Raw genomic sequence first — 27913 nt, 5'->3', positions numbered from 1 at the left:
CCTTATGTGGGTATCAAAGGGAATCTGGATTTATCATGGTGATAGCAAATGGTGTTTAGATCACAAGTTCTTAGGAAACCAGCCTGCCTTATTTCTGCTACTCACAGACAGTATATTTCCTTAGTAGTTATAAGTATTTGCAGTTTGCATGCAGACTTGTAGTTCTTTTTAATCTGCAAATACATCAGAGATTTGTGTGCAGATATGCAAATACCATAAGTGGTGCACTTAAAATTAATTTGCTGTCTTTTTTGATAGATCTGGAGAAGGTGCTACAAAATTTCTGTAATGTGCCATCTGTTTTATGTGTGTTTTCTGGTTGACATGCACTCACTTGAAAAATGTGACAGTAGCAGAGAAAAAAGGCAGGATATTTATCTCTGTTACTGTTCATGGAACCTATAAAATACCTTAAAATTATTTTAATATTAAGAAAATCAATCTTCTGGTACTATCTCATTCCTTTGCCTTCTGTAAAGTATGCCTATAGGACAGGAACTCTGTGTTTTCAGGAGAATAGGCTTTTATAGAGAGATGTTTTGAGATTTGAGAAAAAATTGTTACCTTCTTATATCCTAAATCTTAAGCTTCCTTAACAGAGTTTCTTATGTTGTGAAGTCAACAACAGGTAAAAGAATGTGCTTGCTGCCATGTGTATAAGGTTGGGCCTGTAAAAGCAAAATACTTGAATCCTGCTGTGTTTGCATGCATCACATGGAACAGGACTACCTGAATCTGAAATGAGATTTCTGAATAATGTTTTATTGCAAGCAAAACCAGGCTAGAATACAATGCTGTGTCAGTCCAGTACTTTTCAGAACATCCCAAGTGTACTAGATATGTTTTATATTTATTATCTGCTGAATGAATCCGTTATAAAACCTAAATATATAAATAATCCTATAAAAAGAGGGATAAGGAAGAGAGATCTGCAAAAATACTACAGACAGATGAAGAGGTCCTAAGAAAAAGAACTGAACTTAGGAAATGTTATCACTAAAAGACAAAAATAGAAGACATTGATATCTTTTTCTTCAGTACATAGTGTTCAATGTTGTAGTAGTCCATGTATTTTCAAACTAATACCGTATCACTATGAGTGGCTATCTTCGTGAGTGTAGCATTTTTGTTGTCAAGGTGATTTTTATAAACAGGTAGTCACAACTAATCTAAAAGCAGTTCTGAATTCTGGGAACCAAGAGGAAAATCTGGCAGGTAACAGTAGTTTTCTGGAATTGCATATTTACGTATGGGGGATGTAAACTTTATTATTAGTTTGCTTTACCAAACTGTAGATATTCCTTCATTTTTTGAGGGCAGTTATTGCATTTTGTCTAAAGCATATGCCATTAAAATGACAGTTAACAGCTATGGATTTGGAAGTGCTTGGATCTAAAGAGAGGGTTTTGTTTTTTTTTTTACTGGGAATACACTGTGTGGGGTAAGAGATTATGTGACATGTTTAAAGAACTACATGGTTTTCAAATTTTAGGATATTTAAAAAAAAAAGAAAAAAAAGGATAAATTTCACAGTAGATTATGTCCTGCCTATACTTGAAGAAAATATTAGTTTACCTTCAGAGTTAAAAGAACTTCTCATTTTGGAAATCAACAGGCTAATAATGGGTTTTTCTTCAGTATGGTCTCATTTAAAACTGCTAAAGAAAGCAAAGGAAAAAAAATCATATGGACAAATTTAGAAGTTCACAAATGCCAAGTGGGAAGGCTTCACAACTGTTGTAAATTGGATGTTTGCACATAAGAGTGTGAATACTGATTTTAACCTTTCTGTGGGGAATTTGGTATGCTGTGTAATTGACAGGTGAGAACTATATTCCCCTATTAGCTTCCCACCTCTGTTGCTTCCTAGGCATAAGACTAGACAGGAGTCAAAAACAGAACATCAGTGATAGAAACCAGAAGCTGAAAGTAGGGCGAATGTTGGGAAAATTGGAGCTATTGCTAAATCCTGTTTGCTTTTGATACATGTAACAGCTCACTTGGAAGTCAAACTGTTTAAGGGATGTTTAAGGATGTCTTCTTAGTGTGATGTTTTTTAGGCTATGTATTTTGTTTAGTCAATGCCTGTGATATTTGTGCCAATATTTGGTTTCTTAAAACCATTTCTAGTACCTTACAGACTGTCACTGACTGTGCAATACTCCATGAAGGAAATGTGCTTTAGGGAGCTATTTTTTCTTGTCATTTGCCTTGTCTTCAAGGAAGTACATCTGGGGGGTGTAATGCAGATCAGAGGCTCAGCCACTTGGAGTTTATGTAGAAGGGAGCAGCTAACAATTCTGTATCTCTCCATAAACCATTCACTCAACAATGCTTAAAATACTAGCTTTTATAAGCTTTTGGAGGGTTAAAAAAAATAAAAATTTAATTTTGAAGCAAGACAATAAAATCTTGTATGGGAATTGTGTTCATATAGATGTCCAATGCAAAAGTATCCCTTGGTTGTGCTTTAAAGAGAAATTAGGCATGGCCATTGTGTATGTAGTATGATTTATGGCTGTGATGCAAAGTTTTCTTCTGTCTTTTCTTCTCTCAACCTTAAAGCACCATTGATCACCCTGGTATTTCTGTCATACCTTCAAACAAAGTTTCATGCTCCTATCTCCTGTTTAAAATAAATAGCTTGCATTTCAGTCAGAGTATAGGTTTTTTAAAAATATGTGCAGTGTTGATTTAGGGTTTTCTAAGCTGTGAGAAATATAGTACCTGCTCTGCTTGATTGCTTCCACCCTATATTTATTGTTGAACATTTCTTTTATTTGTTTGTGGTGAGAGGTTGCACAGATGTGAAGGACCATGGCTGTGCTTGTGTGCAGGTCAAGGTCTTATTCCACCCTATTCAACTGAATGATTTCCTCTCACTGGAAACTCCTATTCCTATGAATGCTAGTCATTTAATTGACAGTTATTGCAAAATGTTAGTATTAACTAAACTATTGGAATTCTTGGTTGTTAAAACTGAGTTTGAAATTTTTCACATTTATTTCAATTCTCTGTTTTCTGAATCTGGCTAGAACGGTAACTTAAGAAGAGGCTTGCTTACAAATTTGCAGCTTTGCAGTTTTCTAGCTCTCCTACAACCAAAGAAGAAAACCAGGGAGACAAGGTTGATAACTTTTTCAGAGTTTCTAGATATTTGATGTAGAATTAGCTTTTTTTAGCTAAAGCTTGTATTGCCGAGCTCTGCTAACTAGAAGGAAGGTTTGCAGTTTTAAAATTCAAGAGTATTATAATGTTAGAGTTATGTTGAGACAAATAAGACATAGGTTGTCTCTGGCATATCTAGACATTCATTCTAAACACTTATTTGAAACACATTTTGTTTTTTAAACAACATGAGTTACACACAGACAAATAATGGCCACTTTTACTGATGAGATAGTTTTATGTTGTCATTTTTCGTTTTCCCTTTAAAAAAGTTTTGAGACAGTCGTGGTAGTTTGCTTGATACTTCATTGTGATTACTTTCAATGAGGAGATTGGAGAAGACAGTAGAAGAAATGCTGCATCTTTAGATTAAATATTTAATGCTTAAGAAATGTTTGATCTGTTAGTAGTGAAAAAATAGTATTGACTGTAATTTTTATTCATGATGTTTTGTGTTAATGTAGGAGATATATTGATATATCAGTAGTGTAGGATTTCTGATGAGACAGTAGATTAAATGTTCTGTTTGCTATTTTGTTGCCAAACTTGACAAGAGGCAAATATAAACTATAAAATATCAACTCTAGGTGGTAATTTTTTCTCCCATAAAATCTAGAGTGTAGGTTGTTTGTGAGTCTGCTGATCTTGGAATTATTGCTTTAACTCAAGAGTAAAGACATCCCCTCAAGGGTCTTGGGTTAAATGCAATAGATGAGCATGGAAATAAAAAATTTCTTAAGGCTCAAGGTGCTCAGGGAGAGCTTCCCTGGAAATGTGGGCAGTGCTTGTGAACTCAGTACAGGTAACTTTCAGTTAACAAACTTATACAGACAGTGATTAAATTGTCATGTGAGGAACAAGCCAAGAGTTCTGGGCTTAGTTAGCACAAATAGCTGCTGTTTAAACTAAAGATCCGTGTCAAGTACCTCAAAACAAGAGCCTCCTAGGGATATACTGACTGGCTTTCAGGGATCGTGCGTAACCAGCAACTGTTAGGTACTGTTTTCAGAGACAGTGGATAAGAGAGACCTAGGATATCAACTGGTTATTACAATGTTGAGGTGCAAAGCAGGTAAACCTCTTAATGTTTTCAGCACTTGACAAATACTGCCTTTACTGTCATAGTCTGTCAGGTTTTGCCTGTGAGCTGGGGCCAGTACCTGTTCCATCAGTACCCGAGACTCCTCTTCTGGGATGCTTTCTTCCAATACTTGTCTTTCCCAGCAGACTTAACAGTCTTCAAGCTTGTGAATGCATTGGCAATAAGGGGTACTAGTAGAAACATTTTGCAGTTTCATAGTGTGTTAGGTAGGTCTGTCACTGTATGTGTTGTAATCTGTGAAAACAATATATTTTGGGAATGATTTGCATTTTCTTGATGCTGGTGATGCATATGAATACTTAGAGATGTAAATTAAAGAGAGTATTTTGCATGTAGAGAGAAAGAAGTAGGAACACTTCCTTTTGCAGATGATTTTAAACACATCCCCTTTCACTAAATATGAGGCTGTGTTCTGTGTTGGAAGATGAGCAATAATGCATTTCTCTATAAACTCTCTTCTGTTTTATCTGACAGATTACCTTGCTAGTTGTGGCAAATTTATCCTTACACTGATTTTTCCATATCACAACCCCTGTGTCCTTCAGAAAGTTTGCTGCAGTCAGATATAACTCTAATTCCTCTAAACCGATGCTGGGTTTTTTAAAAAGTATTTGTGCCACTACTTTTTTCCCACCTCTCAAATTGACTATGGTGTTATTAAAGAGGTTAAAGAGGAATGAGATGGTTTGTAGGATTGGGGTACATGTGCTGAGAGACAAGAGAACAAATTTGGAGTTTCAGGTTTAAATATATCTTTTTTCTTGTTTGTTTTTTTTTATAGTAGTGAAGAAAACAAAAGCACACTAATACTCTTTTAAATGTCTGTGAAATTTACTGTAATTTCAGTTATTACAGTAACTAGCTACATTACATGCACTTTATAAGTTAATTATTAGGTTGTTGGAATAAATTTTTACTCTTAATGGACTTGTTTTGGTTATTGCTCATATTAAACATTTTTGCTAACCCATGAACAACTATGAACTTAAATACATAGCAGCTCTCATTGTTTCTATTTAGGTATGGTGACCAGTGCATGATTAAAGATTCTACTGTTAAGTGTATCGATATCTGTGTATACCTGTGCATCCACCATTTGTATTTGACTTCCTCTAGTCCCAGGTGGACAAGTAGTAGGGACACCAGCTGAAACTGTTTCCACTTAAGCTGTGATACTGTATTTATCATTTTCCATTTATTTGATTTATCTTTGAATTTGGTGAGACCTCAGTGAAAATCAGATTCTATATATGAATGTTCAGAATTCCACCCAACACCAAAAAGCATTTTTAGTTAATCAGAAGAACTGTGTTCCGTTCTTAAATTTCTACCTCTTTTTCTCCTTGTTTTTTTAGGTTTTTTTTGTTTTAATTTTATTTCTATTTTTTTTAGTGAGTGACAGTTGCTTCAGGAACCTTGCCGAGGATCGTAGTGGGATAAACCTTAAAGATCTGGTCCAAGACCCTTCTTTGTGAGTATCTGGCTCTTATTGCTAAGCAAAGAAAAGCTTCTTCCTGATATCCTTGTGAGTAGTTTTGTAATTATATAAAGAAGTAGTATGACGAAGTACACATAGTGCTTTAGTGGTAATATGCTTGCCAAGTTGTTAGTCTTCAATACAGGCAAATATTATTAATACCACCTTGTTTTTAGTGTAATTCTGTTTATGAACTAACATCCAGATACCACATATGGTAAAGGGTGAAAAAGTCATCAGAGGTAGCAGATGGTGCATGCTGGTATTTCTGTGGAGGATTTGTATGCATATTGTTGCCCCTCATTTTTTAAGGAGGAACTGCATATAAATTAGGAGGTTACTGGATAACTGTTATTGTCAGTTATCTTAATGTGTAGAATCTGTTTTCTTTTTATCTGATTTCATACAGCTCATATTTACTTCTTCCTCTACTACCTGTTTTGATTCAAGTGTCTGAGCAGATGATCTAAATTTTGCTTCATGGAAAGACTGCTGGTCTTTGTCAGTGTTGTATCTTTCTTTAAAATAAAATTCAATTTTGTGAGCTCTGAGCCATACTTGACATTGTATCAAACCTTCTTTGTTGCTTGATTTTTTGCTTGGTTGGGTTTTTTTGTTGTGTTTTTTTTCTGTTCAGTTAACTTCAGTACTAGCTGCAAATGCTCTTGCTAGTGTGTGACTGTACCACTTGGTATAAGGGAAGGGAAAGAAGGAAAAAAATCACATGTTTTTAAAATGAATGATGCTGCATTCCACAGTGGGTTCTAATGTGATGGGACTTGATACTGACAGAGCAGATTTTTCGGTGTTGGTTGAGAAGTAGTGAAAAAAATAGGGTGTATTTGACATCTTTTTCAGTTACAGGGGATTTTTAGTAATGAAGTAGATACAGAATTTGCTTTGTCACGTTGCTACAAGTAAGTGACATGCATATATACGTGCATTCTTGGAAAATTTTGACATAATATATGCAGTTGATGATTTATACATCTGAAATTATAGAGATACAGGGGCAGGTGTAATTGTTGCTCGAGATGCACAGAATGAATGCAGTAGGTAAATTTTTAACAATAACTATATAAGTGTTGTGCAAAGATCTTAATTGTCAACCAAAATTTGTCTGTTGGCAGTGTGAGATTTCTGTTGTTGTTTGTTGGTTGTTTTTTTGTTTGTTTGTTTGGGGGGGGTTCAGGATTGTATAGTTTTTGGAGCTGCAGGTATGCTTGTGTGCTACATATAGTTTTGGGTTTGTACCTCTGGAGTTTACTTTCAGAAAAGTTGAATTGTCTTTGTTGTGAAATGATCATTTTCCTTTCTGTTTACTGAAAGTGATGAAATCTAGTTTTCTTCCTTGACTGTAACTTACATGTTGAATATTGTAATAAATTATTGTAACATTCAAAAGAAATTAATTTATTTCTATTGCTTATAGCATAACAAGCGTAAATGACTGCAATGTAGCCATTTCTGTCACTTTGAAAAACTGAATAAAGTCTCAATACATCTCTTAGGTTTCAAGGACTGCTTATGATACTTTGTTGTATGACAGATTATAGTGCAAGAAGTCTCTTTTCTGCCTAATGATAGGAATGTACAGGCTTGAGTTTGTCTTTCCAAATTGATATTCTTACAGTTTTATGACCAAGTGCGTCTTAAGAGTTCTTGCAAAATGTGTAATAGTGTGAGTGAATCTCCAAAATGGAGAAACAATCTAGCCTTTTGTAGGTGACTGTTGAAGTCCCATGAGATCTTCATTCTTTGTCATGCAAAGGACAGCATGGGGATGAAGCACGAGAGTGCCAACCAAAGAGATGTTTTAACCTTTTTTGAAGTAAGAATAAAGTTTAATTAAAATCTGGAGAGTATTTCTTGACATGAAAATGCAGAGGTTCTGCTTGCTGCTGTAGGGAGAAAATCCGTGTGGCCAAAGCTCAGCTGGAGTTGAAGCCGGCCAGAAATGTGGGGGACAGTAAAAAGAGTTTTTGCAAATATATTAATGGCAATAGGCAGTGTAGAAATACCATCAGCCCATTACAGGGTGAGGATGGTCACCTCACAAGGTGAGAATGGTCACCTCACAAACAGGGACAGAGACAAGGCAGAGGTGTTTAACACTTTCTTTGCCTCTGTCTGCAACATGGATGACGGACCAAGGGGGTCTCTCTGCCCTGAGCTGGAGGACCAGGACTGTGAGAATGATCAACCCCCAGTTGATCTTGAAATTGCGCAGGATCTGTTGCTCCAGCTGGATTTTTACAAATCTCTGGGGCCTGATGGGATTCATCTCAGAATCCTCAAAGAACTGCTGATGTCGTCTCAAAACCTCTGTTGATGGTTTTTGAGCAGTCTTGGGAATCTGGAGAGGTCCCAGCTGACTGGAAGCTGGCAAATGTCCTGATTTTCAAGAAGGGCAAGAAGGAGAACCCTGGAAACTACAGGCCTGTCAGTCTCACTCCAGTGTCTGGTAAAGTTATGAAGAAGACTGTTCTGGGAGGCATTGAAAAACACCTGCAAGACAACGTAGTCATCAGTCAGAGTCAGCACGACTTCAGTAGAGGAAAGTCCTCCTTATCCAACCTGATTTCCTTTTATGACAAGGTAACCCACCTAGTGGATCAAGGGAAGCCAGTTGATGTAATCTTTCTGAATTTCAGTAAAGCTTTCAATACTGTCTCTCACAGGATCCTTCTGGACAAAATGTCCAACACACAGCTGGATAAAGACATCGTGAGCTGGGTGAGCAATTGGCTCACAGGTCAATCACAGAGGGTAATAATGAATGGGGTGACGTCAGATTGGTGACCTGTCACTAGTGGGGTTCCACAGGGCTCCATCTTAGGCCCTGTGCTCTTCAACATCTTCATAAATGACTTGGACACAGAACTGGAAGGGATACTAAGCAAGTTTGCAGATGACACAAAACTGAGAGGAGCTGTTGACTCCCTTGAAGGCAGGGAGGCCCTGCAGTTCAACAACAGGAAAGTTCTGGATTCTGCACCTGGGATGGGGCTACCCTGGACATACATACAAACTGAGGAATGAGTTGCTGGAAAGCAGCGCCACAGAAAGGCACCTGGGGGTTCTGGTTGATGGCAAATTGAATATGAGTCAGCAGCGCCCTGGCAGCCAGAAGAGCCAACCCTGTCCTGGGGGGCATCAGGCAAAGCATCCCCAGCCAGTCAAGGGGGATGACTGTCCCGGTCTGCTCTGCCCTGGTGCGGCCTCACCTTGAATATTGTGTGCAGTTTTGGGCACCACAATATAAGGAAGATATTAAGCTGTTAGAGAGTGTCCAAAGGAGGGAAACAAAGATGGTGAAGGGCCTTGAGGGGAAGCCATATGAGGAGCAGCTGAGGTCACTTGGTCTGTTCATTCTGGAGAAGAGGAGACTGAGGGGAGGCCTCATTGCAGTCTACAACTTCCTTGTGAGGGGAAGAGGAGGGGCAGGCACTGGTCTCTTCTCTGTGGTGACCAGTGACAGGACCTGAGGAAATGGCCTGAAGCTGTGTCAGGAGGTTTAGGTTGGATATTAGACAGAGGGTGGTTGGGCAGTGGAACAGGCTTCCCAGGGAAGTGGTCAGAACACCAAGCCTGACAGAGTTCAAGAAGCATTTGGATGGCACACTCAGGCACATAGTGTGACTCTTGGGGATGGTCCTGTGCAGAGCTAAGAGTTGGATTCAATGATCCTTGTGGGTCCCTTCCAACTCAGCATATTTTGTGATTCTGTGAAGATTGTTGCCTGTAATAATACCTGAAATAGCAAAATAACATTTGGTTCATCCTCTTACCAGTTTAATATTTAAAGTTTAGGATTTCTTTGGTGCTTGTTTATGTTGACTGTAGGTGAACTGCCTCTTTTCTTTGTAATCTAATATCAGATACAAACATTAGATTTACATAAAAAAATTCTAATTCTTTCTCTGCAAAATGCTCTCTCCCTTATTGTTTGCCACTCTTGGCTCTGTCACAGACAACTTCTCTCTTGTTATTGCAGAAGGCTTTTTTTTGGAGGGCTGAAAGTGTGTCTTTACTTTGAAATGAAACTCTATAAAATAGATAGCTTTGTTGGTTTTTTGATTAGTGTCTGATTTATATCAAGTATGCCTAATTGTTAGAGTAGTCTTTTTTCCCCAGCTGATTTCCCAGATGGAGCTATCTGTAAACTTGATCTGCTTTCAGTTCTCTCATCATTACTAATAAAAGCTCTGCTGCTCAAATCAGAAGTTTGATCATCTATACTTTTATGTGTTTTACTCTGTCAATAAAAATGGAAATGCTGCTTAAGGGAAAAAAAAAACAAAACACCAAGCATATCAAATAAACCTGAAGTAAGGGGTTATAGACTGTGGGAGAAGGAAATATGCAGCAACTTTAAAATTAAATTTCATTTTGTGGTTAATTACAGAAAAATTTAATTTCTGCAAAAAGTTGATTGGAGATTCAACTGTAAAGATGGTTTGAGAGTTAAGTGCTGTTCTTTATTCATTTCAGCTAATCATAGAATAGTTTGGGTGGGAAAGGTCCTTTAAAGCTCCTTTGGTCCAACCCTCCTGCGGTGAGCGGGGATGTCTTCAATTACCTCAGATTGCCCAGAGCCCAGTGATGTGTCTGCTACATACAGTGTACAGTTTGGGACACAAAACTTAGAGATCTAGAGGTGTGTAAGAGAACAGCAAGAGCAGAAGGCAGTTAGAAAGTGCAATGTGTGACAGGTGTTAATTAATTTAGGAAACAGCAGCAGAAGAGAGGAAGTATGAGTTGTCTACAGTATATAAAAGATGAAGGGGTTTGTTCTTTTTGGCTGATGAGAAAGAATTGGTTCAATTTATGGCAGACAAGATTGATTGGGTAGTTTGAAAAAATTCTAAATGTCAGTGTAGTGAAGAAACTAGAATCTGTATCTAAGAATATCAGGGAGAGCTCTGCAGATTACAGTCTACATATTGGATCCTGTCTAAGTGTTTCATCATGTAAGTGAAGAGAGCTGAAAGGGCAAACTTTTTTTTTTCTCTCCTTTCTTTCTTTTTCTTCTATGAAAGTGTATGCATTCTGGTTTGGCATCCATGTAATTAATATGACCAAAACCCAGGTGGAGTTTATTGTATTCCTATAAAGGTAACTTAATGTGGCTATGAATATTCAAATCCTATTATTTGGTTTAGATGAAGCTCCAACTTCAGCCCTGCCTACCATTCCAGTAACACATAAAAGATATAAAAAAATGTTGCGTTCTACAGAGGAGATTGATCTCCATGAGAAGACTATAGGTGTTTTTCCATGAATTGTCATTGGAGGAACTAGGCTAGTGGTTGGTTCTTAGATCATGGCACAGATGTTGTTCAGACTATATGCAGCTGAGCTAAAATGCTAGCTTGAGGTGCTTTCGTTGGGAAATCTTTGAGGCTCTGTAGCAAGGCAAAATTTCTTAAGCTGGTGCTCAAGGAAGGATAAAAATATTGATCAGTTCATCTGATCCCTTGTTCGTGAGCAGACTGAATGCTACCCTCTTTCTTGTTCTGTCTCCACCCTCAATATCCAGTCTGTGCTCAGCAGAAAAATGGGTTAGATAGTATTCAACATGACTATCACCTGAAACTCCTTCTAGGTTCTTTACTACTGACTTTATTTAAAAGTTATTTAAATACACCTGTGAAGAGTGAACCGTCAGATCATTAGAAGGTTAGGTAAATGTCCACCTACTTCAAGCAGAAGTTCTGTGTATAGACATTCCTAAGTTTTAGTTCTTAGCATCACTTCATAAGATGTTCCTTTCAGCCCTAGTCTGTATATAGACATAAAGTTTATAACTTGTCTAGACAGAAAGGAGTATGCTTTTAATCTTTCTGTGCAATTCAGTAGCTGCAGCTGCACATAATCACTGATACACATTTGTTTTGGAAACATTTTCAGAGCCGAGATAAACTTAATATCCGAGAGATTCTCAATAACTTCTTTCTAGGCAAAATCACGTCACATCTAAACTGTGTTTCATGTCTCCCTCAGACTGACTTCAGTTATGAGGGAATAGATAAATCTTAAAGGCACAGGTAACTTCTGACAGGAAATAGGAAGTTGTTTTAATAAGTGTGTAATAGAGCTTTTTTTCTGTAAATGTTGTGAGAAGAAAATGTTATTTGCCCTCCATGTAATTGTATTACAGAGACAACCAAAATGTTAATAGGTCTGTGTTAGAAATGCATGGATTAACTCTGAATTTCATTTGTCCATGACAGGAGATAGAAGTCTGACAGAAGTCATCTTTATTACTGCCATGTTGTGTTTTACAACCTTAGAAGGAGCAGCTAGGTAATTCTCTGGGAAACAGTCATGACACTTTTAGAATTTGTTACTTAAGGACTGAAGATGAAGGAATTCTTGAGGAGCTCCGATTTTTTTATTTTTTTTTTTAGCTTACTGAGTACACAAGCTATACTGTAGGATGAAACAACTACCTGGTTGGACGAAGGAAGAGCAGTGGATATTATCTGCCTCAGTTTCAGCAAGGCTTTCGACACTGTCTTTCACAACATCCTTATAGGCAAATTCAGGAAGTCTGGACTGGATGAATGCACAATGAGGTGGATTGAGAACTGGCTGAACGACAGATCTCAGTGGCACAGGGTTTAGTTGGAGGCCTGTCATTAATGTTGTCCCCCAAGATTCAGTACTGGGCTCAGAAGTCTTTACCTTAATTCATCAGTGACTTGGAAGAAGGGGCAGATACCTCCTCAGCAAGTTCATTGATGACAAAGCTGGGAGGAGTGGCAAATAGCCCAGAGTGCTGTGCAGCCCTTCAGAAGGACCTGTGTCAGAGAGATGGGCAGAGAAGAGCTGTCTGAAATTCAACAAAGACAAGTGCAGAGTCCTGCACCTGGGGAAGAATAACCCTGGGCACCAGTACAGGCTGAGGGCCAAATTGCTGGAAAGCAACTCTGTGGAGAAGGACCTGGAGGTGCTGGTGGACAACAAGCTGTCCATGAGCCAGAAGTGTGTCCTTGTAGCCAAGGCCAATGGTACCCTGGGATGCATCAAGGGGAGCATGTCCAGCAGGTCAAGGAGGTGACCCTGCCCCTCTACTCAGCCCTGATGAGACCTCACCTGGAGTGCTGTGTCCTGTTCTGGGCTCCTCAATACAAAAGAGACATGGAGCTCCCGGAGTAGGTCCAGAGGAGGGCAACAAAGATGTTTAAGGCACTGGAACATCTCTCTTACAAGGAAAGGGTGAGCGAGCTGGACCTATTCAGCTTTTAGAAGAGACAACTGAGAAGGGACCTCATCAATGTCTGTAAGTATCTGAAGGGAGGGTGTCAAGAGGATGGACCCCAACTCTTCTCGGTGATGCCAAGCAATAGGATAAGAGGCAACAGACCGAAACTGATGCACAGGAAGTTCTACCTGAATATGAGGAAGAACTTCTTTCCTGTGTGAGTGACTGAGCACTGGATCAGATTGCCCAGAGAGGTTGTGGAGTCTTCCTCACTGGAGATATTCAAGAATTGTTTGGATGCAATCCTGTGCAATGTGCTCTTAAGATGATCCACTGTGATCCCTTCCAACCTGACCCATTCTGTGATTGAAGACTTGATAAACGCACTAATAAGTCTGTGGATGTAAAATTTCAGTTTCTATCTTCACATGGAGGAACCTGTCTATCAGTTTTTTAGCATAACTGGAAGTATTGGAGTTTATACTTTCTGGGTTTTGCTCATCGTTTGAAAATCAGTAACTGTCTCGCTAAAGGTTACAAATCCAACATGGTGATGACACCAGTTCTTTCCCTCTTCTCTTTGTGCAGCCTTTCTAGTTTTATAGTGCCTGTTATAATATATGAATGTCGAGCCTTTTTCTTTTATTTAACTGCCAGTCTCAGTAATACTGCATAGAGAGGAAACATTTTTTCTGTAATTGTGTCTGCTGTTATCTTGTTTTGCAGCAGCATTCTAGTGGGAGTGCATGCTCAGTTGTTTGTCCGTTAGCATGTGTTTTCCCTAATACGCCTGGCTTACAAAAATACTTCTGTGCTTCTCTTTCTCCTGAGTTCATCTGTAAGCATGAAAGGATTTTATCAGGTGATCTTTTTTAGTCCTCCAAAGATCATCTTTGGAGGACTGTCTCTGGTAGCCCAGAGTATTCTGTTACGCAGAAGTGCTGAGCATTACAGAAGTGCTGCCTATTTTAAGTATTGCATCTAATGAAAAAGTTGTACCTGACAAACTTCCAAAGGTCTGACACTTACCTAAAGGAATTCATGATGATGAGTCTAATCTAATAAGCACTTCTCAAAGTTGATATATGTGGAAGTGGCTTCATGCTAACCTGATGGTTTCTCATGGATCTGGGGGATTGAGTGAAACAAACTTTATCTGCTTCAACTGCAAGCAGAGTTTGCATGTGCCTGAAAAAATTGGTTTTGCCCCCCCTTCAAGACAATTAAAATATGCTTAAGTGGCCAAGGTTTCTTTTCAGGCCGGTTTCCTTGCTTGGCTTCTCCATAGTCCAACCCACCTACATTAAATGTATCACAGAGGTGGTTCTCCTTTTCATTTGCCAAATAATTTTAATCTACAATCATATAAACAAGTCCCTAAATGTTTTCTCTGTTACTTGCACTTCAAGTAAAGAATTTTCTCAATGTACGAGATTCCTTGGCAGTTTATAGCAAAAATTGCTAATATTGCATGTGTCCTTTGGCCGTTTAGGCATAGTGACTCATAAACTCATAGGAACAACCTCCTCTGTCTGAAGCAAACCCTTACGAGTAGACAGTGGCAAAGCAGAACATAAGAAAATGTCTTCCTTAAGCACTTAGTAACTTTCAACTCTAATAATTTTTACCTCCTGGCCCAAAGCAGTCTCTTGTAACCTCTTTAAAGCTCCATGTCAGCTTTATCTACCAACAATCATGTCAGAACAATCATGTCTTCTGTCATCATACAGCTTTCAAATTCTTAGGAGTTTTCTTCCTTTTGCTCTTGCAATGCCCTGTGGTACCTTGCAATTAAGAAATTTTTGAGCTAATCAAGCAACTGAAAAAGTTGTTCTAGAACCAGAGGCTGCGCAGCCCCAGTGCTGTGTCTGGGCTGGTAGGTGTTGCTGAGGGGAAAGTGTTGTTCATTTGCATGGCAGATGAGCTTGGGTGTTCCATCTGGCTTTTCAGTTCTAGTACTAGTTTATGAATTAGTTCTTGTACTTCTCTGTGGTGCAGGGATGTACTGCTGGAAGCTTGTTAGCAAGAGACCTCTATCTAAATGTGTTTAGGGAATTTCTGTACTTATGGAATCTGTAATGAGGGATCCTCCTTGTTGTTATGAAGTTTTAAATTTAGTACATGTGAAACACAGTCTCTTAAGGGGCTTTCTTAAGAAATGTTTGGTTTTTTCTGGCTTGTTTTGGAACTAGCAGCTGTAAATGGATATGATGTTTGTTGAAATAAGAAACTTCATCACTGGTTATGGAGATTTACTAGATCCTTCATTTTCAGAGTTAAAGTTGGTTATTTTTAGAAATCTTTAGAAAATATTTTTTAAAGGTTCTAAAGAAAAGCTATGCTCTTTTTGCTCTGTTTCACTATATTTGTTATCTGATGTCTGAAAAAAAATACATAGGACACAGGTTCAGAAATCTTGAACAAGTTTATATCTAGGCAGTTTCACAAAACTGATTAAAAGTTGTCTCTATGTGTGTTTAATACCTTTATTTTAAAATTGTCCACTCTGCTTGTGACTTGGAATTCATGCCAGTTTTTTATTTTTCCAGTTGTAATTTTTTAAATCCCATTATCTTAATACCCCATTGCTGGGGTGGCAGAACTGGGAAAGAAGAGGCCTTGATGCTATACAAGCACTGTTCAGCCGTAGTTAAAACATTGGTGTGTGTAGTCAACACTGTTCAATCACAAATCCAAAACACTCTAACATACCAGCTGCTGTGAAGAAAGTCAACTCCATCCCATCCAGACATAGTACACATGTAAGTAATACTACAGTTGTGCTGGTTTTCCTTTTGCATTTGGAAGGAATATAGACAAGCCTTCTGTGTGTCTGAGTATATTAAGGATCAGGCCAAAATGACTTGTAGAGAAGAAGTATGAAAATTGAGTATGTACCAAGTACTGTCACAGTCTCAGAATTAAGTACCAGAAGACTTTTTTCTGTAATCATTTGCACAAATAATTAATAAGAATAGATTTGAGTAGAATATAAAGTGTTCTTTTGATTGAATATAATTTTACAGCCCATCATTTGCTTTGGAATTTAATAGCATACCCAGCTTCCTGGTCAATGTTCTATTTTTTAAAATCACAGACCAAATTATTTTTAAAATCTTAATGTGTAATGCTAGGGACTTCCTTGAGGGATTATGTTGTACATCTCTCTGGCTTTGCATTTTGTCTTCTCATCCAACCCAGATTCACTGCAGCTTGTAGTAGTACTCTCTAGTCATACCTTGGTGACTTTATCTTACCTTTCTTGATCTTCTAATTTCAGGCTTTTTTGAAGGGGTGTTTTCATTGCATTTGTTATTTTCATCAGCTTTCCACTCTCTGAGGATCTGTGTCTCCCAGAACTCAAACAACCTCTTCTAGGCCCATTTTGCCACCTCTAAGCATCATCCAAATCTCAACTACCCTGACGTTTCACCTGACCTCATTCTTTCTAACTCTAGTCTTTGTTTCTGTTTGTATTTAAATCTTTTTCTGGGTATTTAAAGGGGCTATCTTCTCACAGCGTTTAAATATTGGAAAGAAAAATATATGTATCTACAGGAGAGAGATGGTCCAGTGCTTAACTTAGCTTAACCTGCAGTGGTTCAGATAATTCTCTGAAAAGATTCTCTTAATGCTCAGCAGTGTGTTAAGTGTGTTTCTGCATATTCAGAAGAGAAAATATGAGATAAAGACTTACTAAAAATCAAGAATAAAACAGAAGACTTTTTTATATGACTATATAAACCTCAGATGTGCTTACATCTTGACTTCTGTATTAACTTCTAATAGGGGTATGGTATGGATGATAATATTAAGCAGAGATTTGGAACAGCTTCCACACAAAGGGAAAATAAATAGACTAGAATTTTTCATTTTAACCAAGAAACAAGGTATGGTGGAGGTATACAGAATGAATAGCATTAGGGAAAAAGGTTGGAGGCAGTTATTCACTGTTTTTTTCACAGATGAGCAATTGTGACAGGAAAAAAATCAAGCAGCAGGTTTAAAATTAATAACAATACATACTTGTTCAAGTGTAACAGAACTGAATATTTCATAATTGGTGTAACATCATATGGCAGCTGGAGTATAAATGATAGATACGAAAAAAGGAATTAGAGTGATGGACCTACTAGGCCATTAAAGCTGATGATCTGCATGCAGGATCTAGGTAAGCAAAGCTCCTGAAATGAGGATGGCAAGAGGTAGTAAGTGTGTAACAGGAAACAAATCATGTTCTAAGTCATCTGTTTATTCCCTAAGCATTTGTTTCTTAGCACCAGAAAAATCATACTGAGTTGTGTGCACATTTAGACTGAGCTGTTATGGCAGTTTTTATACACTTGTTTTATAAATTGTACTTTCGTAAGTAGTCGAGCAGCCACAAACTCAAAAAGCTTTTCCATTGAGTGAACTAACTTGTCCTTCAAAGTAGAGTGGGCTTCCCTACATGGCTAAACTTAAATTTGGAACTCCCAGTATTGGAGGGATAAAAGCCTCTCAACAAATGGATTTGGATAATTTATTACACATTAAAAAAACACCTCTCCTCTAATCTCGCTATTAAGATTACTAAATGCTCTTCTGAAATGCTCTGAAAATCACTTGTGAGCTGAGTCCTGGATGTGATTGTCTTTGTAGGAGAGGCTACATTTTGTCAAAGGTATAAATACTTGAAAGAGTGCCTTATTAAGAGAAGAGTTCTATGAAATTTGTATACTTATTTGCAGCATAGGTTAAGTTATCAGGGAAATTGGATAATCTGCTACTGAAATATTGTAATAGAACAGAAGTGTAAAGGAAGCATTTGCTGCATTCTTAGGAATGCTTCTGACACTGAGATACAGAAAATTGCTATAAACAGATGTTTTCATGCTTTTATGCAATCCTACTCACTGCACTTAAATTCTAGTTTGCTTTCTTTATTAGAATTGTCCTGTCATAATTTGTTCTGGGAGACTTTTATAATCACTTTCTTGCAGTGTACAGCAGAAATCTATACAGATGGTGGCTTAAGACAGAAGTGTAGTTATTCCACAGTAATTCTTGTGTTGTTTTCATGTACAATTTTCTCATCTTCTTTCACTGTAATTTGAATTTTACCGTGGATTCTTCACTTTTTCCAATTATCCATGCTAACATATAAACATCACAAGAGCATAACCAAGACTTAAGTATATTTTCTATGGATGATGACAGCATTGAAGTTCAAACTGAGATATTAAGGGTTCAAAAATTACCTCATGTGATTTTCCACTATAGTTATGTCAGAAACACACTTTTACTACAACAGTAAATGCTTCCCTTTATACCTTTACTAATTCTAGTTAAAACTTTTTGCTTTTTCTTTAGCTACAGCATCTCTCTTCTTACCTCCAGTTTTATCCCCTTCATTGTATTATAATAAAAATTTTTACTCTAATGAAATTTATTTTTATTTGTTATTTAATTTCAGATACAAGAATTTATCTTGTCCATATTTTTATTGGAAATACAGTTCTTCCTTTTTAAATTTGTTATTGGTGTCATTTTTAGGTAGGTGATTGTTTCAGAAAAAACAGGTTGCTCTGGAATGTCATTTTGATTGTAACACATATTTAAAAAATGCACATTAAGAGCTCGTTTTTTTCCTTAACCCTCCTTCATTTAGTATTTTTCTCTCATTGTCGCAAGCATTCTGCACAACGAATGTGCTCTATAGCTCAGTATAGTATGTCGAAATGATCAATGGTAAGTGTTCAACAACAGAGTAGGTTGTGGGGGGACTGTGGGAATGCAAAACTGGAATGTGTAGTCTTCTCCATTTTAAAAAAACATATTTAATTTGCTTCTGTAATTAAAAAAACCCCAAACTTACGAGGTAGTGATTTTTAGTCTATTGTGTTCCGTTTTTCCAAAAGGTGCACTAAAAGATGCAAATGTGCTTGAAAGTAAAGATAATTTTAATTGATTCTTTCTTTTTTTTCTACTAACATAAAAAACTCCATCATTCTAACAGTCATTCACTATATAGATTGTGAATAATCCAGCAAATACATTAATATGTAAATTTGTTTTCATTTTCACATAAAAGAGAATACAATATGACTGCGAGATATTTACCACTGTAGTTCTGGAATGGCTACTGGATTCAGGACCGAGAAGCAGTGTATGGTACCATGAGCAGCTGTTGTGTCTTTTGTGCCTGGAGCTCTAACTGTACCCATATTGTCTGCATTTTGTTCGGGAAACTCTGTATTGTGCCTACTCTACAGTATTTGCAATGCTGTGAAAATTAGGCAACAAGATTTGAACAAGTGTTGATCAATTTATCATAACACTTCCATACAGTTTAGAACCTCGTCTTCATCTAAACCTGCATGAATTTCAGGGGAAAATCAGAGGCTTCAGGAGTGTCATCCTGTAGTATTTCAGGTTTCTGTTGCAGAGTGAGAACCAGTAAAAAAAGAAAAAGGTATTTGAGTTTTCAATAATCTTGAAACATTAAAATTCTGAGGTCCATTTTTACACAGAATAAGCAACAAAAAGCAAAAAATGTTCATCCCTTGTGGGATGATGCTCATCCAGTCCTCCCTATCTACTGGTGGATCATCTTGGTTTTGTGTGTATAAGCAATTGTAAAATTTGCCTTCCACCAACCTACAATAAATACCTTTACCCAAAATCCATCTAAATGGTTCTCAGAATCTTTACTTTCAAAACGGACATAAGTATAGTTACAATGAAGTATTGTAGGTTTATAAGAAAGTTAACTGTACTGTAGTCAGTCAGTATTCTTTGGGTGCAATTTACTTTAAAATGCATTTTTTCAGAATCTTTTAGCATTGCATCCCTTATGAAAACAGGAATTTGCCAGAAAAATGCAAGGAAATATGGTTAATTTTAATTTTTTTTTTACTACTTCTTCCTGGATTAAGAAGGAATGCTGCTTGCCATAACCCTTAGGCAGATAGCTTCTCAAGGGCCATTCTGTGTGTGGGGGGATGAAGCAGTACTCTTGTGCATGACAGATTGGTTCATGTTTTTAAAGCTAACAACCTTAAAAATATATCCTCAAGGAGTGAATTTGTGACCAAAAGCTGAGTAAGAATTAAAGGTAATTTTTATGTTCAAATAGATGGAGTATTTCATTATTTGCTAGTGCTTATATAGGCCTTAGTAATAGATGAACTAGTAAAGATTTCGAGATTTCAGAACAATTTTATATTTTTAACTCTAATATTTTGCATTTATGCAAATAATTCAGTTTTATATTGTGAAAGAATTTTGAGAAGTGTGTTTTAAAGAAGTTAAAACTGAGAAAACTCCCCTTTTTGCTAGTGTCTCAGACACGGTGAGAAGTGTGTTTGCTTCTGTCTGCATGGCTGAGCAGAACATTTTGAAGATATATATGTGAAACAAAAACACCCCCAAGTTTTTCTTAATCTAGTAGAAAAAGACATTATCAGCTCAAGGTTTTGTTCAGAAATCCTAGTAATAGCAGTGAATTCTACATTTAGGAGGATGAGTTTTTTTCTTCATCTTCCTTTAGGAATTCCTCCTGTTCTGTCTTCTCCTGCACATGCTCCAGCCAGCACTGTAACTCTCACACTCCCCAGCCTTTTAATATCTTTAGCCAGTTTATTGTTTGTGCTAAACAACAGGGTTTGCTTATGTTTTTTTTAGAGCTTGTGAATGCTTACTGTGCTCAAGACCTCTAATATAAGTTCAGTTGTCTTTGGATTGAAACCCCTTTTTGTCAGCCACTGGTTTTATCATCTTTGATTTGGTACTATTATTTTCATTATGTAAATGAGGAAGCAAACATTATGTCAAAAGTGAGATGACTGCAGCATGTATATACACAAGCTATTTTTAAAAGTCAGATAGTATTCTTATATTACATGGATATTTTTGCATAGCTTAATACACTGACTTACTGTGAAGGGACAGCAGTAATCTGTGACAAAGCTAGCAAGCTAGCAGTACTTTGAAATGTTTTTTTTCTTTTTATTTCTCTAATGCAGCAATGACTTTTCTTAAAATTTGTTTCAGTGGCATCTTAGCTGAAGATTGCTATCACTTTCATTCCCCTACAAAGAACTGATTTGTACTTCCATTTTTAACTTCAGATGAGTTAGAACTTTTTGACTCTTTAACTTCAGATGAGTTAGAACTGTCTCTGTTGAAAACCTCAAGTTATGTGAAAAAACAGACAGATGAGAGCTGCCCATCCTCATTAATGGAGTTCCTTATTTTATCAGAGGGATCTTTATTTTTCACATCTTTTCTTTCTGTCTTTCTCTGCCTCAGTGTTCCTCTTCATTTGAGGCAGTGGTCTATATATACAGAGCTTTCTCAAGACCAGGAATTTTTGGTGCTGCTTTGGCATGTGAAGTGGTGGTTTCTTTGTACTATTTCTGTTCTTCTGCACAAGACAGAACACAAGCTGAATAGTTTTAACAGAACTTAGATTCCCAGATTAATGGCCCATCTTCGCGAACGAAGATTTGGGGAAAGGTCTTTTACCTTTCCAGCCTGCGCAATGGATTTTTTAGGTGAGACACAGCCTGCGCTGAACTGAGCCCACCCTTTAATCCTAAGGTTCATCTGCCGGGGCCAAGCAAGCTTGGACAATGGCAGTGAGGTCCTCAGGACGTAGGTTTGTTTAGAGTGTCCTTCTCATAGATGGATGGCCACACAGGGCTAACGACCTCCATCAGGCCAGGAGACCGGGATTTGAACCCGTGGTCGCAGCAGTGAAAGTCCTGCACGCTAACCACTAGGCCACCAGGGGTCTCATTCCCAGATTATTAACTACCCTAATAGCAAGCTTTTGTGTTACCCTGCCCTCTGTAATACTATTCAGCCAGTTTACAGAAGTCTTATGTCAGAATTATCACTGAAGAAGAAAGAAGAGATTGATGAAATGCTGGTAATCATTAATCAGGCTCACTAAGGGCAAGTTTGGAAACAACGTATTTGGACAAGAACTGTGACTGTAAGTATATGTACAAGGAAGTAGGCATCTGTAGTTTCCTGCAATTACAGTGTTACAAAGCAATGTGTATTTCTTAAGACATTTTTAAGGAATACTGAGTAATGGGAAAGATCAAACTACTGACAGCTTTATGACAAGGAGGTTTGTACACATTTGAGTGCTTCCAGAAGTGATGTGCCTTCCTTCAGCAGAGTTGGACTCTATGCTGGTATGTGCCCTTTCTCTCTCAGCAAAAGCTGCTCTTGAGGAAAGACTTTATCAGAAAATCTTTTGATATTCTATTATACTAGAACAGGAATGAATGATTAAATAATGCATTCATATATATCTGCACTATTCAGATTTTACAGCTACTTCATGGAAGTAAAGCACATAGAAGAAAATACTAACTGAAGTTATTGATCATTAGTGTGTGTTATTCCTGTGTTCAGCTCAGCAGTGGGTCAGCCTCTTTTCCTTCTTTTGAGAGTGCTTTTGTAACAATCTTATGGGATAAAATAAGCCATCTCCTGCAGTAGCTAGCTACAGGAGGAAAATCTCACAACCACTGGAAGAAAGGGTCATATGTATATGTATGTTCCTCAGCATTGAGAAAAGGAAGATTATGTTTAAAGGGTTTTGTGCTGCGCAGACAGACTGGTCTTGGGGAAAATACTAAAAATTAGTCATTCTGACCAGAATGTAATAATCGAGAGCCTTCCTAAACACTCAGTTTCACAGCTATAGTTCATGTTTTCAAGCAGCAGAAAATAAAACTTTGACCGATACTGTTGATTAGTTTGTGAAAGGAAAGTTATGTCAAGGAATAAGGCAATTTTTTTCCTTTACAACTGCTATTAATATAAAAGTCTAATAGTGGAGTGGGTTGAGGGGTGTGGATTAAGGGAGAAATACTGAATGAATAACTTAAGTGTTAAATTTAATATGCCAGTGTGATCAAGTGCGGCTAAAAATACCAAGAAAACACAAGCAAGCCCTTAAGTTCATGAGGAAGAGGAAAGCAGATGAACTAAGCAATAAATATTTTGTACTTGGCCAGTAATGATTGAAATCAGTGAAATGTTGAACACAAAATTAAACTGGCAAAACCAAAAAACATAAAACTTGATTTCAGGTCAAAGTGTTCATAAAGCCTTTCAGTGAGGAACTTTGATGGAATGTTACGATGCACAACTTTTTGATTTTAATTGAATTACATGTTTAGGTGAAAAAGATTCACTGAACATTTGTCAAGTAGCTCTTAACCAAGTTTTATATGAAACTGGTATAGATGGTATAAACTGGTATAAATGAGCCATATTTGCTACTAACAGTTGTTCACTTAAATCATTCTCATGGAACAGCACACTGTTTCTAATTACACTGTTATAAAATGCTACATATTTAATACATTTTATATTCAGATAATTAATATCATTTACATATTGCCTTGTTAATAGCTTTTGACAAATAAGAACAAGCAAGTACTCTGGACTCTTAGCTGGCTGGTTATAATATAGATGTCTGCAGCACATTGCTGAGTACAAGCCAACATGCTTTCCCTCTCAGCATGGTTTATTAGTTGTGGCTCAGTGCCACTCTAACTGTGGTACAGTGTTGGCTGTGATCTCATGTGGGATGCTGGTATAGCTCCCTGAAAATAACAGATAGACAGACTCAAGGTTTTGGGTTTTTTTGTTTCCTTCATCTGCTATGTTTAATAGTTCAGTTGTTAATAAAAGCTCTGAGAATTCTGGCAGAAGTGGTAGTAAACATTTTAAGAAACAAGCAGCTAGCTTGCATTATGGTGCGTCATTCAAGTATCTGTCACTAGCGATTGTTCAGAGTTAGGGTTATCATTTAAATTTATTTTAAAATGAGAAGACTTCTAGTGCCTTGTACTTTCTTCAAGGCAATTTAATGCAAAACTGTGTCATGATTGAACTGTTCTGTAAAACAGAACTCTCCAATAATATGCAAGCTCCCTAAAGTATTTTTATATTATAGCTACTTACTCAGCTAATTTTAGAAGGGGGAAAGACTGGGGGGGGGGAATGGGGAGGACTAGAAAACCTTTATTCTGCGTTTGTGTTCATGCACGTATCAGTGTAGTTCTGAGGATGAAACAGAGCTGAGGCAAAAGTAGAAAGGTCAATAAATCTACAATATTAATGTATTAGTGTAAACTCAATGTGAAATTCAGAGTTTTATGTCTTAGTGGCATATATGGCAGAAGTGGAGTCACTATGCTCCACTGTAAAGATTTGCCCACTGTGGAGTAAAGATCAGCTGAACTGTGAGCTAATCAATAAATGAGACAGAAAGAAAACCTTGGAATGAACATTTGTGTGTATCAGATACTCAACTTTGACTTTCATTTGTAAAAGGATTCTACCACATTTTATTTCTTCATTACAAATGGTTTTGAATTCACTACAAGTAGGTTTTGGACAAGTTATCATATAAGATACTTGAAAAGTTGAATCAGTGGGGAGATGCTTCTACTGAATGTTTATTTTTCCTTAAGTAAGATGAAAGAGGATATTCTGTTCTTCATACTAAAACATCTGTAATCTAAACTTTAGAGCATGAGAACTCTCCTTTTTTTAAAAAGCCATTTACTATAATTATTGTCTGATTTATGGAGACAAGTAAATGTGCACTGGTAATCAGGTTTGAAGAACACTACTGAATTTGGAGAAGCATGCTGTAGCGGGGGAGCTACAGGGGTGACTTCTGCGAGTAGTTACCACAAGTTTCCCCATGTCCGACAGAGCCAATGCCAACTGGTTCCAGGCTGGACCCACTGCTGGCCGAGGCTGAGCCAATTAGGAATGATAGTAATGCCTCTGTGATAACATATTTAAGAAGAAAAAAATAGTTATTGCAGAGATGAAAATTGCAGCCAGAGAAGAGCAGAGTTAGAACATATAAACAGCTCTGCAGACACGAAGGTCAGTGGAGAAGGAAGGACAGGAGGTGCTCCAGGTGCCAGAGCTGAGGTTCCCCTGCAGCCCGTGGTGCAGACCATGGTGAGGCAGCTGTGCCCCTGCAGCCCACAGAGGACCACGAGGGCACAGAGATCCACCTGCAACCCCTGGAGGAGACCTATGCCAGAGCAGGTGGATGCCCAAAGGAGGCTGTGACCCTGTGGGAGGCCTGTGCTGGAGCAGGGTCCTGTCAGGGACCTGCTGACCCATGGAGAGAGGAGCCCGCAGTGGAGCAGGTTTCCTGGTAAGGACTTGTGGCCCTGTGGGGGACGCACGCTGGAGCAGCCTGTGCCTGAAGGACTGCACCCCATGGAAAAGTGACCCACGTTGCAGCAGTTCATGGAGAACTGTTGCCTGGGGGATGGACTCATATTGGAGAAGTTCATGGAGGACTGTCTCCTGTGAGGGCCCCACACTGGAGCGGAGGAAGGACTCCTCTCTCTGAGCAGTGGCAGAATCAACCTGTGAAGAACTGACTAACCCATGTTCCCTGTCTCCCTGAGCTGCTGGGGGAGAGGAGGTAGAGCTTGGTAAGGAAGGAGGGGTGGGAGAAGACATTTTTAAGATTTCTTTTACTTCTCATTATCCTGCTCTGATTTTGTTAGTGATAAATTCCGTTTATATCCCCATTTCGAGTCTGTTTCGCCCATGATGGTATCTGGTGAATGATCTCTCTCTTGGACCTTATCTCAATCCATGAGCCCTACATTATATTTTCTCTCCCCTGTCCAATTGCAGAGGGGAGCGATAGAGTGGCTTTAGTGGGTACCTGGCATACAGCCAGGGTCAACCCACTGCACATGCCTTCTTAGCAGCTTAAAGTATAGAGGCACTGCAGCTATGAAATGTATCTTGACACTTATCTAGGGTAATGTTATGCATCAATGAGCTTTTAAAGTCAGGTGATATGGCTGGAGGAAATCGGAGCTAAAGCATTGACTGTTGTTGTGGAGGGATAGCACCACTATTTGTCCTGACATGTTTTGGATGAAAATATAGTTGACAACAGAGTTTATGTTAAAATAATCTAGTAAAATCTACCCATGATATTCTGTTGGAGGGGTTGGAGGGGAAATATAAGATACAAAATCTAGAGTTTTCTCGTAATTTATAAATGGTCTTTAGTCCACTTGCTTTCTATATCCAGTTTTTACATTTTAAATGAAAGAGATATGTGTATTAGTTTAATGGTTTTTGGATTTGTACTGAACCTCAGTACTTCTCAGGATAGGGCTTTTGTTCTTTCATTGCTTGACCTGATGGCACTATCCACCTGCCTCTAAGCTCTTTGATCACAAATGCAATTCCAAAATAAAGCAAAACCTTGTAAAGCAATTATCTTGTGGCATTGTTAGCAAAATATGATCTTGCAGTTTAACCAGAAGTTAAGGTCCTAAAATGTATTCTACTCACATTATCTACATGGTTTTTCTATTAGTTCTTTAAATTCTGATCCTTCCGGTTCTTTAAATGTTCCTTCTTAATGTAATGCTGCAGTTTAGCTCAGTTCCTTAGTTTAGGTGCCACTTAAACTCTTTTCAGTACAGGTTGGGATTATTTCTTCGCTCTTATAACTAGCTTTTTGTGGTTGTTACTGTTACTGTGTAAAGGGTGAGGGTGCCAGTCTTGGATGGAAAAGGCAGGTTACATAATAATAAGTGCTTGTTTGGAGTAAAACAGTAAGTTGTGATTTGGCAAGAAAATGGCAGTTTCTTACAGTGTTTTATTCATAAAGCCCTGGTATCTCTGTACACAAATCTCATATTTTTTTGGATATCAGTGTCATGCATATGCTGTACTGTCCTCACTAACAGTTTGCAGATAGACTTGCCCTAACCATCTTTGATTTCCTTTCTGCACCATGGCTCAGGAAGTACTTCAGAAGTATTGGCAATGTTAGTGTTGGTCACCTTAGTCATATGTCTGTTCATAGTCAGGAGTTTAGCCCTTTAATTAGTATAAGGTGGTTCTGGGTGTACAGTGTAAGCAAAATCTATAGTGGTTAATCTTTTACAATGTGAATCTATGATTATAATCTACATAGTGTCTGTTTCAGATGCCTAGAAACACTTCTAAGTTATCTTTATTTGCTGGTGGGATTGTAGGTTGAACATTTTTCAGGACTGTTCTCCAGATATATGAAATTGATTGATTGTGAGACAATGGAGACCAACACAGGCATACTGAAAAATGAAAGATCTCTACTATTTAATTAAAAAAAACCCCCACTTCTGTGAGGTTATAATTTCCAAATACATTTGTAAGTGGCAGAGACTTCTAGACTAAATTTCTGCTTTGGACAAGATGCCCTCCTGTCACTTTTGCTATATTTATCTAGGGAAATTGACTTGGGCTCACTGACATGGAATATACATGACAGCACTCAAGGAAGTTATTTTACAGAAATGTAAACTCCAGGATTCACCTTACCTGTTTTCACTCCTGTGCTGAAGCAGAAACTGAGGAAGGGATTGAATCTCTTCTTAACTCAGGGATTACTGAGTTCTTCAACTCAGGGATTACTGGAGGCATTTTGAAGTTATGGGGCATGTTGTGGTCACTGTTGCCCAAAGGATTATAATAAGTACTGTAGTGTATTCAGCAGCCTTGTGCAGTCATATTTTAAAAAAAAAGAAGTCTTCGGTTACCATGAGGTGGGTTACTCTTCCTACATGTCATACTTACAGGGGGAGAAATAAAAAGGGGAAGGGTTTCAGAAAATGGAAACAGAAGGGATTGTTCTATCTATTATTTTTGCTTCTAAGAGGACATTATACAGAATAGATGGAAAGAGAACATAGCTGATAGTGAGTTACAAGGTGAATTAATGATGCAAGTAAGGAGAAGTTAATAGTTAAATTTTGCCAATGGATTATGTTTGTGCAAGCTATTTAGAAATTAAAAGTAATAATTATTTTTAAAACCTGAATGGAACAAAATTCATAAATACACTTAATCAAAGACCTTTTAAGTTGTTTGAGATCCACATGTCTCCAGCCTACCCTGT

At 37.7% G+C, this 27913-nt stretch overlaps 1 protein-coding gene across 22 annotated transcripts in view; it reads left to right on the top strand.

Annotated features, from left to right (window-relative positions):
* Nucleotides 1-27913, top strand: part of GPHN (gephyrin) — a 297276-nt gene that overhangs the window by 84693 nt on the left and 184670 nt on the right. For all 22 annotated transcript variants that reach the window (XM_027708552.1, XM_027708654.1, XM_027708583.1 and 19 more), the window contains one exon: nucleotides 5663-5741. In XM_027708552.1, coding sequence (XP_027564353.1) covers nucleotides 5663-5741 — 79 coding nt within the window. The remainder of the gene's footprint in view (nucleotides 1-5662; nucleotides 5742-27913) is intronic.

The sequence above is a fragment of the Neopelma chrysocephalum genome, unplaced genomic scaffold (assembly GCF_003984885.1).
Source record: "Neopelma chrysocephalum unplaced genomic scaffold, ASM398488v2 Primary Assembly neopelma1_24, whole genome shotgun sequence".
Taxonomy (NCBI): domain Eukaryota; kingdom Metazoa; phylum Chordata; class Aves; order Passeriformes; family Pipridae; genus Neopelma; species Neopelma chrysocephalum.
This window is presented reverse-complemented; position numbering and strand designations above follow the sequence as displayed.